The sequence below is a fragment of the Balaenoptera physalus genome (assembly GCF_965194825.1).
Source record: "Balaenoptera physalus genome assembly, chromosome: 14".
NCBI classification, from domain to species: domain Eukaryota; kingdom Metazoa; phylum Chordata; class Mammalia; order Artiodactyla; family Balaenopteridae; genus Balaenoptera; species Balaenoptera physalus.
In genome coordinates, this window is record NC_138893.1 from 69,581,624 (window position 1) to 69,599,572 (window position 17,949).

At 46.5% G+C, this 17,949-nt stretch overlaps 1 protein-coding gene across 2 annotated transcripts in view; it reads left to right on the forward strand.

Annotated features, from left to right (window-relative positions):
* Positions 1 to 17,949, forward strand: part of ALOX5 (arachidonate 5-lipoxygenase) — a 59,468-nt gene that overhangs the window by 21,178 nt on the left and 20,341 nt on the right. For both annotated transcript variants that reach the window (XM_082423487.1, XM_082423488.1), the window contains exons 4-6: positions 6,557 to 6,679; positions 14,796 to 14,902; positions 16,664 to 16,836. In XM_082423487.1, coding sequence (XP_082279613.1) covers positions 6,557 to 6,679; positions 14,796 to 14,902; positions 16,664 to 16,836 — 403 coding nt within the window. The remainder of the gene's footprint in view (positions 1 to 6,556; positions 6,680 to 14,795; positions 14,903 to 16,663; positions 16,837 to 17,949) is intronic.

The window sequence follows — 17,949 nt, forward strand, 5'->3', positions numbered from 1 at the left end:
CAGATGGAGAGATATACCATATTCTTGGATTGGACGAATCAACATTGTGGAAATGACTCTACTACCCAAAGCAATCTACAGATTCAATGCAATCCCTATCAAACGACCAATGGCATTTTTCACAGAACTAGAACAAAAAATTTCACAATTTGTATGGAAACACAAAAGACCCCGAATAGCTAAAGCAATCTTGAGAAAGAAAAATGGCGCTGGAGGAATCAGGCTCCCTGACTTTAGACTATATTACAAAGCTACAGTAATCAAGACAGTATGGTACTGGCACAGAAACAGAAATATAGATCAATGGAACAGGATAGAAAGCCCAGAGTTAAACCCACGCACATTTGGTCACCTTATCTTTTATAAAGGAGGCAAGCATATACAATGGAGAAAAGACAGCCTCTTCAATAAGTGGTGCTGGGAAAACTGGGCAGCTACATGTAAAAGAATGAAATTAGAACACTCCCTAACACGATACACAAAAATAAACTCAAAATGGATTAAAGACCTAAATGCAAGGCCAGACACTATAAAACTCTTAGAGGAAAACATAGGCAGAACACTGTATGACATAAATCACAGCAAGATCCTTTTTGACCCACCTCCCAGAGAAATGGAAATAAAAACAAAAATAAACAAATGGGACCTATGAAACTTAAAAGCTTTTGCACAGCAAGGGAAACCATAAACAAGACGAAAAGACAATCCTCAGAATGGGAGAAAATATTTGCAAACGAAGCAACTGACAAAGGATTAATCTGCAAAATATACAAGCAGCTCATGCAGCTCAATAACAAAAAAACAAACAACCCAATCCAAAAATGGGCAGAAGACCTAAATAGACATTTCTCCAAAGAAGATGTACAGATTGCCAACAAACACATGAAAGAATGCTCAACACCATTAATCATTAGAGAAATGCAAATCAAAACTACAATGAGGTATCACCTCACACTGGTCAGAATGGGCATCATCAAAAAATCTACAAACAATAAATGCTGGAGAGGGTGTGGAGAAAGGGAACCCTCTTGCACTGTTGGTGGGAATGTAAATTGATGCAGCCACTATGGAGAATAATATGGAAGTTCCTTAAAAAACTAAAAATAGAACTACCATACAACCCAGCAATCCCACTACTGGGCATATACCCTGAGAAAACCATAATTCAAAAAGAGTCATGTACCACAATGTTCATTGCAGCTCTATTTACAGTAGCCAGGACATGGAAGCAACCTAAGTGTCCATCGAAAGATGAATGGATAAAGAAGATGTGGCACATATATACAATGGAATATTACTCAGCCATAAAAAGAAACGAAATTGAGTTATTTGTAGTGAGGTGGATGGACCTAGAGTCTGTCATACAGAGTGAAGTAAGCCGGAAAGAGAAAAACAAATACCGTTTGCTGACACATATATATGGAATCAAAAAAAAAAAAAAATGGTCATGAAGAACTTAGGGGCAGGACGGGAATAAAGACGCAGACCTAGTAGAGAATGGACTTGAGGACACAGGGAGGGGGAAGGGTAGGCTGGGACAAAGTGAGAGAGTGGCATGTACATATATACACTACCAAATGTAAAATAGATAGCTAGTGGGAAGCAGCCGCATAGCACAGGGAGATCAGCTCGGTGCTTTGTGTCCACCTAGAGGGGTGGGATAGGGAGGGTGGGAGGGAGACGCAAGAGGGGAGGGGGATATGTGGATATATGTATATGTATAGCTGATTCACTTTGTTATAAAGCAGAAACTAATGCACCATTGTAAAGCAATTATACTCCAATAAAGATGTTAAAAAAAAAAGAAAGACTGAACAAATTCCCTTCCCAAAACTTTACAGTAATTTTCAATCCCACCAATAGTATGTAAAAATATACTATTACCCATACGTTCACTAATACCTGATAACATCAATCTTTTAAATTTTTAACAATCCAGGAATCCTTAAGTAAGAGTCATTGCTGTCTTAATCTGCATACCCCTGACCACTGATGACTTTAGCCTCTGCATTTCCTGTTTATGTGCTTTATTTTTCTGTTTATTATTAATCTAAAGCAGCTCTTTATATATTAAGATTGTATCCCTTTGTTATATGTATAGTGTGTATCATTTGTCTTCAGTTGCTTTTGTCACAGGTTTTAGCTTTTTACTTTCTTAATATATATATTCTTTTTCTTTGTAACTTTTGGGTTTCCTGCTTTGCTTAAGAAGGCCCTCCCCACCCCAGTGTTACATAAATTCTCATATTTTTGTCTAATATTTTTATAATTTTATTTTTAACTTTAGGCTCTTAATTCATCGGCTATGTATTTTTATACATGATGTGAAGTGGGGGTCAAATGTCCCTGGTGTCATTTATTACATAATGTTTCTTCCTGCTGCTTTGGGATGACACCCACAGCACATGGAGCTGACGTGGTGACCCCGTGCACCGGCTCTGCAGCCGGTGTTGGGCTCAGCTCCCACTTAACTGCCACACTCTGTGTCCTGTGAAAGTTGTGTAATCTCTTTGTGCCTCAATTCCCCCATCTGTAAAATGGGGGAAATAATAGTACCACTTCTTAGGGTTTTTGGAAAGAATTAAATAGGTTACACCATGAAAACACATAGACTAGTATTTGACACATAAAAAGCACTGGATAAATATTAGCTAGTTTTGTATTATATTCACATATTTTCTTGGGTCTGTTTTTCTACTCCATGGCCCAGTGCCATCTTTTGGTTATCAGAACTTTCTAATAAATGTGAATAGGCGTTATGTTATCTTACTGTTCTTTTTAAAGTTTTTCATGATGAGAATCGCTTTGAATTACACGTGTGTCCTGTAGTGGCATTTTGATAATGTTGCATCTTTCCACCCATTTAGATCTTGTGTGATGTCCTTCAATAGAATTTCTACTTTTTCTTCATGAAGTTCTTTCACCTTTCTGGTCACTTTATACCAAGGGAAACTATAGCTTTCGCCATTCTAAGTAGGATGTTTTTCCGTTTGCCAATGACTATTGCTGGGATAAAGATAATTACTCATTATTTAATATTTACTTTGTATTGACACCTTACTAAATTATTTTATTGTCTCTATTTTTAAGTGAGTCTTTTTAATTGCCCAGTTATTTGATCGTATTATGTAAATGATGGTACTTTTGTCTCTTAGTTTACATTATTACATCACTGATAATTTTTTCTTATTGCCAAAACAGAGTAACAGTAGCAAGGATGACCATCCTTTCTGGGTCGTGATTTTTGAGAAAATGCCTTTGATATTTTTATTTGTTCAATGTATTTGCTATTGTTTTCTAATAAACACTCTTTACTATATTTAGGAACTTCTTGGTTCATTCTAATGTCATTTTTGTTTGGCTGAACTTTTTCAATTAATATATGAAAGGGTGGGTAATATATGCAGGTAATATAATGTCTGAGTCCATACTTGATATAAGAGGCTTAAATGATTATCTAAAAAAAGTCTGTAAACACCTTACACTATCTCCCCATTTTCAGTATGGCAAATGAGAAACCTAATGATAGTTTGGTTATTTTCCTTTTCCCAGAAGCTTGTGAGTTTGTGGAAGCCTCTCTCCTCTCTCTCTTTCCCTTTCTCCCACCCCGCTCCGTCTCTACAGCATTCTCCTCTTTGACATTTTACAATTTAATCAGTATATATCTAGGAATGTCTTTTTTTTCTTTCTTTCTTTTTTTTTCTGCCTAGGATTTACTCAGAAAATTGAGGTCCCTTCAGCTTAAGGAAGTTTTTCTCCTATTTCTTTGGTTTTTACTTCTCCATGTATCCCTGTCTCTCCTCCGGAACTCTCTCTGCACATCAAATCTTCTATATCTGGTTTTCATGTCTCCTATGTTTTCTTCCATGACTTCCACTTCTTTGTGTATTTGTGTTACATTTCCTTCCATTTGTCACAGAGCAGTGTCTGGTACATAACAGGCACTCAATAATTAGTTATTGAATGAACAGATTTTGTCTTCCAGGAGACCAATCAGATCTCACAGTGACTATTACTCTTTTCTTCCATTTTTCTATGGAATGTTCAATTCCGAAATCATGTTTTGTGGTTGCAGAAAGTCTTTTTAGATTCTAATTGCATCTCCTTAAGAATTCTCGCTCTCTCTCTCTTTTTAAAATTAAATGTCCTTTCTACTCCTTCCTTCCTTCCTTCTGCCTGGTTGTTCAGTTTGGTCTTCCCAGTGGAGTATGATTTTTTTTCTTTGCCTATTTATCTGTGGGTATGAAGGCCTTTGGCCCCTGTGCAGATCGGCCTGTCAGGCCACTCAGGCAACAGTGCCTGCAGTGGAAGGAACATAGGTGTTGGTTTCAGGTGCCAGTAGTAAACTAGCTGGCAAACTGTGCCATCTCCATGCAGTGAGAGGCCATTGTCTCCTGACCTCCTGAGGTGGGGCACTTTGGAGGCTGGGGGTCAGCAGGAAGGTGGGGTCTTGAGGAAATGTGCTCCAAGTAAACTCTACCCTTAAGAAAACATGAATGCATTTGCTGGCCCATCTCTCCTCATTGGGTTCAGTGCTTCCATACTGAAAAAAATCCAGCTCTACTCAGCTCTTCAAATTAATTAGAGCCCTACTTCCCAGTGGCTAGGAGAAGATGGTCAGGAATATTTAAATTGATTTGACCAGCAGTAATTAAGTAATCAACAGTTAATACCAGTGGGGCTACCAGATGACTGCCTCAATTTTACACATGTATTGGAGATACCTTAAATCATTTTCTAAAACAAAGGGGAAAAAATCAATAAATTAGTTGACGTTTGTGCATTCATCCACATTTTTACCCTGGTTAATGTTAATCCAGCATTGGTGTTAATACAGACAACAAAAATAAGGTTTTTTTAATGTCTAGGAAAAGAGAACGTTGTTAGTAAACCAACAGCAAGAAATGTAGGTTCTATACAACAGAAAACGCTTTTCAAAATGCATTTTGAGTGGTCATAAGAGTGATCATATCCAGTTCCTGTTCACCTCTGATGATACTAATGAGAGGCTTACTGGGCCAACAGGATACCTCAAGAAACATTGTGGAATTTTTGTGACAGTAAAAGTACCAGATGATATTAAAGGGCCTTAAGACTTTAAAAAAAAATTATTAGAGTATAGTTGATTTACAATGTTGTGTTAGTTTCAGGTGTACAGCAAAGTGAATCAGTTATACATATACATATATCCACTCCTTTTTTTTTTTAGATTCTTTTCCCAAATAGGCCAGTAGAGTACTGAGTAGAGTTCCCTGTGCTATACAGCAGGTTCTTATTAGTTATATATTTTATATATAATAGTGTGTATATGTCGATCCCAATCTCCCAACTTATCCCTCCACCCCATCCCCTGGTAACCATAAGTTTGTTTTCTACATCCGTGACTCTACTTCTGTTTGTAAATAAGTTCATTTGTACCCTTTTTTTTAGATTCCACATATAAGCGCTATCATATGATATTTGTCTTTCTGTGTCTGACTTATTTCACTCAGTATGACAATCTCTGTGTCCATCCATGTTGCTGCAAATGGCACTATTTTGTTCTTTTTATGGCTGAGTAATATTCCATTGTATATATGGACCACATCTTCTTTATCCATTCCTCTGTTGTTGGACATTTAGGTTGCTTCCATGTCCTAAGACTTTTTAATGACCTAAACTCTCAGTGTTTTACTTCCCTCTTATAAGAGAGATTAGATTAAAAAGGAATACAAATGGAAAAGCTGAAATCCCAGAATGTAAATTTTGGTTTTTAAACAAATGTAAGATCATTTAAATAAATAAAAGATCATTCTCCCCACCCTAAAAGAAACTAACAGATTTTTGGTTTGGTTTGTTTTTTCAATAAACAAAAAGAAAAGTAAAATTTAAAAAAACAAACAAAAAACAAACTTAAATGCCCAATGCTACAGGATAAATTTTAAGGACACCAGGCTCTAAAAATTTTGGTGGGATAGAGTGCATGGCCTGTCTTTGAGGGGAGCTGTTTTGATTATAACAATCTCTGAACCTGCTATTGGCATCAGTCTGTGCCCGGAGGTCCTCACCCAACCTCCCTGCTGACTCATGCCCCCTTTGGGAAGGCATGACAGCTGTCCCCTTTCCCTCAACCACCACACACAATACAGGGGTGTTGACCAAGCTGGTGGGATGTTGGATGTCTAGGTCAAGTGTGATGGGGCAGCCTCAACCACTTCCACCTCCAGTGACCAGCAAGGCAGCTCTGTGCTGGGGAGACATCGCCCTTGAATGTCACCCCTCTGTGATGCTCTCTGTACACACTGGTATGCACCTACCATTCACCACCCCTCTGCTGTAAGCCCAGCTTCAGGTTTAGGGAACCTCAGGCTTCCCACTGTGAGACTCAGGGCACAGCAAGGTGGGGGGCCACCAGACCTTGGGAGGCATCCCAGTACCTCACCAGGCACACGCTCAGCTAAAACATGGTGACCTTATGGGCACATCCTCAGACCACACAGACAGCCTTCAGCCTGAGGGGCCAGCCCAAAAGCCAGACATTTAACCCAGTTTTCTTCTCCTTCCTTTTCACGCTCAGATGGATGGAGTGGACCCCTGGCTTCCCCTTGAGTATCGATGCCAAATGCCACAAGGATTTACCCCGAGATATCCAGTTCGATAGTGAGAAGGGAGTAGACTTTGTTCTGAACTACTCCAAAGCGTAAGTGTTCAAGAACTCGAGGATGCTGGGCAGCCCTCCAGCGGCTGGGGCCGGAGATGGGACCCTCACTCCTCCCCTTGTGGTGGCCTTGGGCTGAGGGATCAGCTCAGCTGAGCAACTCTTCCCAAATCGTTTGATTATATCTCGGCAATAGCATGGATCCTTAATGCCCAATCAAATCACAGGGAAACCTGTATCTAAACAAATTTACAGACTGTAGGACTCCAGACACCAAACAGCTGTTTGCAGCCCAGAGTGGAGGTCTTTACTTGGAGTGCCCCATCCCCATCCACAGCTCATCTCCCCTTGGGCCAGTTCAAGGGTGGACAGTGTCCAGGCTGTCACCCAGCTGGCAGGGCACCGCAGTAATAATGACCAACATGCCTGTGCTGATCATTTACATGCATCCCCGTTCGTCTTTCACTACAACCCCACGAGGCAGGCACTTATCCCCATTCTGCAGTTGAGGAATATGTGGAATAAGGAAGTACAATACCTTGCCCAGTAGCCCCTGCTAATAAACGGCAGAGATCCGAGTTCTGTGCTCCTTCTTGGCGGCTGAGTTATTACACGGTTTTCAAAGACTCCCTGGGTGCTCATTACCAACATGGAGCCCCAGCCCTACCTCAGGGCTAGTGGAGGGGCATTTGAATCTGTACTCTGATACTTTATGGAATTCTCACAATCATGCAAATTTGGAAAACCCTAAATCCGTGGTCATGCAACCTGACCAAGCTTTGGACAGCCCTGAGGAGCTTCAGCACCTCCCGGTGCCCGGCACCCCCTACCGCCAGGGTGAGAGTCTCCCAGGGTGGGCCCTGGCCTTGGGTTGGCATAACCAGGAGGCAGACAGGTAGAGAAGCACTAACCCAGTTAGCTTCTGCGGCAGCATTTGCTTAGTTGCATAGCTGCTCCACTCAAGAAGTTGCCTCATTTGGTCGAACTTCAGTAAAGAAAGGGTGGGAGGCCACACCCTCAGGCCTTCCTCTTTGGAACATTTGCGAAAAACCCTACGCGCGCGCGCGCACACACACACACACACACACACACACACACACACACACACACACACACACGCACAGCCTCACAATCAGACTCCGCAGAGAATCCCCTCACATCGCAGAGACTGGGATGCATTTGTCTCCCTGAGGCTGCATCTCCATGGGAGGGAGGAAGTAATAAGGGCCTGACACTTAATAAGCCTCTACTAAGTGCCAGGCTGTAGGTGTGGGTGCTTTCTATATAGAATCATCTGTTTTAACCTTCAAGCAACCCCGGGAAATAGGTACTGTTTTTAACCATCTCCAGGTAAGTAAACTGAGGCTCTGCCAGGTCCAGGTCAAGGAATTTGCCTAAGGTCATTTCGGCAGGAATTGGCAAAACCAGGATTTGAATCCAGGTCTGTTGGGGTTCAAAACTGGGGATTTTCTTCCCTGCTACTATTGAGATCAAATGGAGAGTAAAATTAAAACCAAACCACTAGATTAGTAATGCAGCAGTACCCAACATCTGGCTCCCTGGAAACATCAGGGCAATCATATGTCTCATTTCCTACCCAGGGGTTGGCATTATTGAGTCAAAGCCATGTGGCTTTAGGAGACCAGAGCCCAGACCAGGATGATACAAGAAGGACAGAAGGCCCTTGTGAAAGGGGCAGTTTGGAGAGAAAATGATAATGATAGAGAGGCAGCAAGGTCAGAGGAGATGATACTGCTTTGGGGAGTAGTGCCACCTCTGCTTAGTAATGGTGGGGGAGTGGATGGATGGATGGATGGATGGATGGATGGATGGATGGATGGTTGGTGAGTGGAGGGATGGATAGTGGATGGTGGATGGAGGGATGGTGAAGTGAAAGCCAGGCTGTGCCTTTCTTATGTCTGCTCAGTGTTCCTTAGGTCATTGTCATCTTTTATCTCAGGATCCCAGCACAGCAGCTGCCACAGGATAGGTGCTCAGTAAACCCTGTCAAAATGAATTGAGTGTGGCCTTTGTGGCCACCTCACAGGCCCTCACTTCACACACACACACACACACACACACACACACACACACACACACACACACACAGAATCACACACTTAGCTTTTCCTTCTCATGTATCCCCATCATGGCCAACAGCATCCTAGATCAGTGGTTCTCAGTCCTGACTGTGCATTTAATATTAAGACTCCATGCCACCTCACCCCAGCCAGGCTGTTAAGCCAGCATTTGCAGCACAGGCATGAGTATATTTTAAAAGCTCCTTGGGGGATTCTAATGTGCAACCAGGATTGAAACCACTGGCCTTGGTGCCTCCCTTGGCCTCATCCTCCAACCAGGTGAATGTGGGATCATGTCCATCCCCTGGGTCTCAGTGTGCATGTCCTCCTTTCCCAGCCCCGCCATGTCTCCCCGGAATGTTCAGGAACATTCTTCTACCTGCTTCCCCAGGCTCCATCCCACACAGAAATTGGAAGGTCATTCTCAAGTGCATGTATAGTTTGTTGGAGGCTCCTTCTACAAAGCAAATATAATTCTTTGACTCCCCTACCTAAAATCCTTCAGTGATTACCCCAACTACAGGGGTCTCTGCCCAGCCTTCTCTCTTGCCCCCAGATGCACAGGACACCCCAGCCATGTGTGTCCAGAGCTGGGGGTCTTCGTGTCCCCTTGTCTTTGCCTCGCTGTTTTCTCTGCCTCAAATGCCCTTTTCCCCTTCTTTGCCTGGCCAAGTCCAACTCATCATTTTTCAGGACTGGAGTGAGGTGCCCCTTCTCCCAGAAGCTCCTAGAAGCCCTCGGTCTGAGGGAGGCTTCCTCCCCTGTGCTCCCCAGTACGGACCACACAGGCCACCATCTCTCCAGCAATACCATAGCCCATCTTTCTCCACATCTTCCATGTTACCTGGCCCCTTGAGCTGCAAACTATTTGGCAGGACCAGAGCAAAGAAATCCTGAGATGGACCCTCAGCCCCACCTGGCACAGCCCAGCTGGGGTGGTCAGCTGAGCACCAGCTCTGTTGGCACAGTGAACCAAGGACCATGAGGTCCTAAGAAGGAGAGAAGAGACACAGCCTCTGCATTTGAGGAGGATGCAGCCTGAGTCAAGGGGACTGGGCCTCAGGGAAGCAGTTCAGAGGGACCCCACCCCGGGAGATGAGGGATTCATGGGAGAGGGCTCTGGGCCAGTGGAAGGTGAGCCTAAGGAAGCTGGTGAACTTCTCTGAGCCTTGGTGTCTTCATCTAAAAACTGAGACCATAGCTCCCACTCCAGGCTGTTGTGAGAATATTAAGAAAGCACATATGTCAACCCTGCACAGAGAAGGTTCTCCCTAAAGACAGCATTAGTCTTCATTCATTCCTAGTAATGAGGTGAGGCCAGCCAGGACCCACTTCTCCATCATCACCTGCTGAGCACCTGCTCCCTCAGATCGACCCCTGCCCTCAAGGGCTCATAGAGGGACCCTTCCCCTCTTTGGTGTTATCTCATTATGGGGTCCAGGAAGGCTTCAGGGCAGAAGGACACCTGGCCTGGCCTTGCAGCTAACCAGACAGCTGGGGGCCTGGAGAAGCAGGGCAAGGGTGCTCTGGCAGAGGCAGCATCACGTGTAAAGGTTGGGTGTGGCTGGGCCCACTCACAGGACCAAGTGGGTTGTGAAATTTCACGGTGTCATCAGAGGAGGAGCAGCTTGTTTGTTTAATCACCACTCACCGTTTGCAGCCTGGAGCTTTGATTGCAGGAGGTTGGCGGGACTGGTAAGGGAATGTTCTCTTCAAAGGAAATTGAGAAAGAGAGCTTCCTTCCCAGTAGAGGAGAACAGTGCGGAAATGTGACTGAGTTCGGGAGAGGTGACCAGACCAGGGTGCTTGGGTCCTCACCCACCGGACATTTCTCATCAGATGAGATCAGGTGGGGGCAGCTCCTTGGAGGGGCGTCCTTCTCCTTGGGGTCTGGATTTGCAGTGTTGGATGAGACACAGGGAGAGGTGAGGGAAATCAGAGCCACATTGCAGAAGCTTGACCTGGCAGCCTTTGAGGGTCAGATGAGCGAGCCCAGCAGTGGGGAAGAACAAAGACAGGGAATGGGAGAGTAGGGAGGACTTCGGGATGTGGTATGGATGCCCCGGGATCCAGTTGAAATTCAGATCAAAATGGGGAGAGGCCGAGGGGAGAACCCAAGGCACCCTTGACGTTGTGCATCTGGCTTATAGGCAGAGTGGGGTGGTCATCAGAAAGGAAAGCTGGACAAGACGTGGTGAGGAGGGAGATGAGTCCCGTCTGGGGGCATGTTGTTGTTCAGAGCCCTGTCCGGCCTTCGACGGTGAGGCCAAGGGTAGAGTGGGATGGGTAGGCCCGGGGCTAAGCAGAGAGGCTTCAGGGAGCCTTGAGGCCAAGCAAGGTTGGGAGCCCTGCAAGGGACGGGGGAGAGGGGGTTGAGGGCCAGATAGAGGCTTTGTTGGGGGACAGGGAGAAGAGTGTGGTCTGAAGGCAGTAACTCTTCCCACCCCTGCTCCAGCCCCACAGACCAGTCACCCACTGCTTGCGTGAGGTCAGACAAAATTACGTGTACGGTAGCTCTTTGAAAGGAGCTGGTGGTATAGAGAAGGAAAGAGCAGGGCCCCAAGATGAAGAGCGGGAAGCTAGAGAGAAAAGATGGGCTTCCTTGCCCATGGTGAGGGCTGGGGCGAGGCCGTCTGAGGCTGGGTGAGAGCAAGAGAGGGAGAGATGATGGCACGGGAGCAGGGACGCTGAGGGAGCTTGGTCTCTTGACTTTGGAAGCCGAAGCCAGGAGTTTTGCGGGAAGAAGTCCCCACACCCTCCTACTGCCACCCCAGCTCAGAAACAAGTTGGCTCCACATCACCAAAGCGCTCAGAAAATAGGATTCTCCCCTTTAACTTCACGAATGCTACCCAAATCCTTGGATCTTCTTGGTAATTGTCAAAGTCATCTCCTCCTTGTTCTAACCGATCCCTGTATGTCTGTCTATCAACCCTATTTACCCATACTGAATTCTGTTATAGAATCAGAGATGTGTCCCATTGGAAAATAAATTTGTTGGGGAAAATGTAGGGGGAAAAAAATTCCCACCTAAAAGTTAGACAGACCTGGAAATTTTTACTTATATTTGCTAAAGTAGCAGTTTTTTGTTAAAAATGGATCATAAAATAAAGGTATAAGTTAACACAAATCATAAAGTAATGTTTCCTTTAAAAAGGGTTTGTTTTATAGTTAAATTAATTTGGAAAACATTGCAACCTCTCCAGCAATGGTTCTCAAGTTATAGCTTGCATCAGAATCCCCTGGAGGGCCTGTTAGAATCTGGACATAGAGACCCACCCCTAGAGCTTCTGATTAGGGAAGGCTGAGGTGGAGCCTGAGAATCTGCATTTCTATTGACTGGGGTTGCTGATGCTGCTGGCCCACCAACCACACTCAGGGTAGCAAGGTTATACTTTGCTTTCCTGGGGGAAAAAACCTATATTAATCTACTAAAAGTATAGCAACAAGTATCAACTCATCTCTAATTACCCTTTAAAAGCAAAAGGTCACCTTATTTAGAGCCTGGAGAGCAGTGATTGTTTCAGACTGTAGCTGCGCCATCTTGGGAGAGTTATTTAAGTTTTTTGACCCGTTTCCTTCCTATAAAATGAGGCTGGTGCTGCCTAACTGCTAGAATTGTTATGAGATTTAAACGAACTCCTGTAGGCAGTGCCGCTGCGGTGAGGTCTAGCACACTGTAGACCTAGTATCTAGTATCTCCATTCTGGATGCTTGGGAGGACTTTGTCCTCATTCCTGAGCCCAAGGAAGGAGACTGGCCAGGGAGCTGCCTTCTCAGGCTCTGTCACTGCCTGTTTGCTGGCTCTTCTGGGCTTCTTCCATCCCCACGGGAGCTGGCCCAGAGGAGGCTACCTGCTGCTTGTCCTTTGACAAATGCAAATTGAGCTCCTGGGGGGTGGGGGTCTGAGATGAATCAAAAGTGGTCCCTTGGTCCCAGCTCCAAGAAGCTCACAGTCTAGTGGAGACCAAGCTATGGACAGCTCATCACGATAGTATGTGGTAGATATTCCTTTGGAAAAGAGCACTGGGAAAACTTGAGGCAAGGAGGAAGCTCTGAGGAGGCAGCATCAGAAAAAAGCTTTCTAAGAGAGAAGCCCAACCTGGGTCTTGAAGGATGCATAGGAGTTCACCACGCTGATTGGAGGAGTGGAGGGGATGTCTTTCAGGGCGGTGAGAACTCCGTGATCCAGGAGGACCAGAGTGGGGGCCTGTGTAGGGAAGTGGGGCTGAAGCTGCCAATGCCGAGAATTGGGCAAGCATCTCAGCCTTTACTGGGGGGGGGGCAGTGCAGGACCATGGGGGTTTGAAGCAGGGATGAAGTCCATGGGGGTCAGCATTTTAGTGTCAAGGAAAAAGGGGTTGGTTGTCAGATGCTTCAGTGAGATCAGGGGAGTTTAGAGCTGACTCTTTAGATACAGCCACTAGGATGTGACACACAGTGCCCTGGGTGAGAGCACTTAAGGAGGGCAGAGAGGAGAGGAAGTAAAGAGGAGCCAGACGCAAAGATTCTTAGGTGAACTGAGTGTGAAGGAAGAAAGGGATGAGTGAATTAAGCAGAAGGACCCCAGGCGGGAGAGGGCAAAGTTCTGTGCTGTAGCCTGGATCGTGAACTTGTCCACTGGTCCCTCCAGAACACCACGGCTTAAGGCTGCAGACGTTAATATTAACAGTAAGTGATAATCATGGACTAGTCGCTAATATTTGTTGAACTCATTTTACAAACCAGTGCTTTCTATATATCATGTCAGCCCTGTGAGGCAGGGACAATTACTGTACCCATTTCATGGATGAGGAAACTGAGGCACAGAAGGTTAGGGATTTGCCCAAGGCCATATGGCTGGGAAGAGATGGAGCTGGAATCTTCGGCCAGGCCCTTAACACTCTGTGCTGACCTGCGTCCATCTCAGCTGCCCTCTCCGGCCTTGCATATGGACTCCCAGCCCCACCCAAGATTCTTGTGTCCAGATCCCAGCACAGGAGCTGGTGGCTCCTAGACACCCTGGTCCGGCCCCCTAGTGGTCTGACAGGGAAACGGCACCCACCCTGTGCGTGGTGGCCCTTCTGCCCTGAAGGTCCCTGATCCAACCCAGACCCAGCAAGTGGCTCAGTATGCACTCCCGTCTGGCTGTGTCTTTACCCGGTTCTGTTGTTACCTGGCTGTGCCATTACCTGACCATGTTGTTACCTGGCTGTGTGACCTCAAATGAGCTAGGCATAAAAGAGACGGAGCCAGTGGGGAGGCCTGAACCCTGGAGGGCTGGGCAGCGGGCACTGACGGTGGGGAGGAGACAGGGTGACTGCTCATCACTCTCAGCTCTGTGTGAGCCAGAGAGGGAAACTGAGGCAGAGGCTGTCACGATGAGCACTGGCCAGAATACCCACACCTCCATCCTGTGCCTTGCTTGGGTTATGTAGGAAAGCCTGGGAAGCCTCTTCCCGCCTTTTCCACCTTTCCCAGACCCATCCCACACCCACCTCCTCCAGGAAGTCCCCGGGGTTGCTCAGGCCACTCAGATCTCACTCCTTACTGCCTGCAGCCTGCATTTTGAATTTAGCAAGTTCCTGTCCTGGGTTACTTTGCTCCCCTCTGTAATGAATATTTGGAAACTATGTCCTCCTCAGCACCAGGCAAAGAGCCAAGGTTAGGCAGAAAGTAAATGAGGGTTAAATTCCACTAAACTGCTTATCCCCCCAAATCCAGGAGACTCGGGAGAGCAGCTACATAGGAGATAACGGCGCTCTGTCCCTGGAAGCTTGCATCAATTGGGGGCAGCAAAAAGTTTGATGAATGAATGAATGAAGGCACAGACCAGAGCCCGTGTGAATGGGAAGAGAGCACTGTACACTGTTGTCGAGGGCAGGCGACTGGTCTCTTTCTTAGGGGAAATGCAGAAGGAAGAGCATGGGCACGGGTGCCAGTTTCTGTCCTGGTTTCCACAAGGCCAATCAGCTGCCCCCTTGGAGCTGCCCTGGGTTCAAGCCCCCTAGAGGCCCCACGAGACCAGGGTGCGAAGGGGCTTGTCAGGGGGCAGGTGAGGCCAGAGCATGCAAGGGCGCCGCCGTGTCTCGGTCTGCAGGATGGAGAACCTGTTCATCAACCGCTTCATGCACATGTTCCAGTCTTCCTGGAGCGACTTTGCTGACTTCGAGAAAATCTTCGTCAGGATCAGCAACACTATTTCTGGTGAGTGTGCTTTTGGGGGCTCTCATGGTGCTGGGGAGCCTTGCCTGGGCGTGGGAAAGGGCTGCTCCACCCACTCCGGCACGAGGCCTCGCTGTCCCCCGGGCCAGCACCGCGTGCACCCACACAGTACGCTCCACTGGGGATCAGCCTCATGGCCAGAGGTTCCTCCTCCTTGGATGTCCAGGGTTGAGCACCCTCGACCTCATTTCACCATCAAAAGTCTCACAAGTATCAACACTTTTTCTTTAAATAAATCAATCGTTTATGATGCTTCTGAACAGAGAAAAGGCAGGAGTTAGCTTGTTTTTTAAGCATTTACATGAAAGCAACAGTGGGTTCCTTTGGACTAGGATGTGTTTGGTAGAGCAGTAGCATCCTAACTGCCAGGGATGGCACAGGAAGGACCACACAGCAACAGAAAGATTAGGAGACATTAAGGAAACAAGCAAGGGGGAAAACTGCCTTCACAAACTCCTCCCCAGGATGCCCCCCGCTCCCCTCCTTCTCCCTCATCCTAGGGCCCCTGCTTCCTGGGCACAAGGACCTGGGTTCTTTTTTTTTTTTTTCTTTTTCTATAGGTACAGTGTGTACAGCAGACCTCTAGAATGTACTCATCTTGCTTAACTGAAACTTCACACCACGGATTAGTAACTCCCCACAGCCCCTCCCTAGCAGCCACCGAACTGTGCTGCTCTTTGATTCTACTGAGCTTGACTAATTCAGGTGCTTCGTATAAGTGGGACCATGCAGCACCTGTCCTTCTGTGACTGGCTTATTTCACTTAGCATCATGTCCTCCAGGTTCACCCATGCTGTCACATATTGTGAATGTCCTTCTTTTTCAAGGCTGAATAGTATTCCACTGTACGTATACACCACATTTTCTTTATTCATCCCTCTGTAGATGAGCATTTAGGTGGTTTCCACATCTTGGCTGTTATGAATTGTGCTGCAGTGAACATGGGGATGCAGATATCTTTTCAAGATCCTGATTTCAATCCTTTGGGATAAATACCCAGAAGTGGGATTGCTGGATCATGTGGCAGTTCTATTTTTAACTTTTTGAGGAAACTCCACACTGTTTTCCATAGCAGCTGTGCATCCTGAATTCCCACCAACTGTGCACAAGGGCTCCAACTTCTCCATGGCCTCACCAACACTTGTCTTTTTTTTTTTTTAATAATAGAATCCTGACAGGTGTGAGGTGGTATCTCATTGTGGTTTTGATTTGCATTTCACTGGTGACTAGTGATGTTGAGCATTTTTTCCTATACCTGCTGGCCATCTGTATGTCTTCTTCAGAGAAATGTCTGTTCAAAACCTTTGTCCATTTTTTAATCGGGTTATTGGTGTTTTTGCTATTGAGTTGTAGGAGTTCCTTATATATTTTGAAGATTAAACTTTTATCAGATATATGGTTTGCACATATTTTCTCCTATTCTGTAGGTTGTCTTTTCACTCTGTTGATTGCTTCCTTTGCTATGCAGAAAGCTTTTTAGTTTGATGCAATCCCATTTGTCTATTTTTGTTTTTGTGCTTGAGAAAGGGGTTCCCCAGGAACCTTCTGAGCCACTAAGGGCCAGCTCAGGGAGGATGGGGTGGTGCCATGGCCTGACCTAGTGGTCAAGCAGTTGGGCGTGGTGGGCTGTCCAGTGAGTGCCTGGGAGAGGGGACCCGGCAAGGACTCTGGCCCTCCGCTAGCATCAGGAAGACCTCAGCCCAGCTCAGAACTCAGGCTGAGCTGCAATTCTCTCCTCCACAGAGCAGGTTATGAATCACTGGCAAGAAGACTTAATGTTTGGCTACCAGTTCCTGAACGGCTGCAACCCTGTGTTGATCCAGCGCTGCACGAAGCTGCCAGCGAATCTCCCGGTTACCACAGGGATGGTGGAGTGCAGCCTTGAGCGACAGCTCACCTTGGAGCAGGAGGTTGAGGTAGAACCTGGGTGGCTGGAGACGGTGGCCCCAGGCCAGAGGCTCAGCTCAGATGGCCAGGTCATACTCTATGTTGGGCAGAAACCACTTCTTGCCGGCCATTGCTCGCTGGCCCCCAGGCTGCTCCCTCCAGGCTCATCTGTCTGACTGATGGCAAGATCGGCTGCCCTCAGTGAAGTGACCTCTTCCTTTTCCTGAGCATTTATGAAAACTGTCTTGTCCAGCATAGGTGGAGGAATTGAGAGTGCTATTTCTCTGTGATGCTCAGGTCTTAGAGCATAATATCAGTATTTTCAATATCAATATCATAATTAAAAGAGCTCCCTCTAACTAAGGGCCTGTTGTGGGCCAGGCATTGTGAGAGATGCTTTACACACAGGACCATCAATTGTTACCCACCTTGCAAAGGTGAAGAAACTGGAGAAAAAAGCAAGCCTTGCACCAAAAAAAAAAAAGAGAAAACTGATGGAACTTTTGACTTCCTAATTAAAAGTGTTGGTCTTCTGCTTCTGTCCTCACCCTCTCCCCAGCCCTTCTCCTGGCCCTCGTCTGCAGGGTCAGCCCTCTCCAGTTCCAAGACTAATGTAGTCTTGAGACAGAAAGGGGTTCAAAACTCCTCCTCTGGTGGGACTCGGTGTCAGCCGCCTTCCATGCCAGGAGCTTGAGGCTCTGGGAACTGCCCTTAGTCTCCCATCAGTTGGCCCATTCCCACTAGAGCCAGGATGACCAGGCCTCCTGCCACCTGCCCCAGGTGTCTAGGCGGCCTTCTGCTGTTTCCAGTCACCCTGTCTTGCTTGCTCAGCTCACCATGGGGCCCCAGAAAGAGAGCGATGGTCAGTGCCGTCTGTAGACAGACCTCCCAGCCCTCACACCCTGCCCACCTGACTCTGGAGGGCCACCTGCCCAGCTGAAGTCCCCAGGCAGGGCTCCTGCCCCACCTGGTCATGTGGACAGGTGACAACTTGTCCCCACGTAGACAGGCACACACAGCAGTGCTCCCCTGTAGATTTAATTGCTGGACGTAGTAACACTGATTCAGTGCTGTTGGTTTCAAACTTCAAATCAGAGAATCACTGAACCTTAAAAGCCAGAGAATCCTAGAACTGGAAGGGA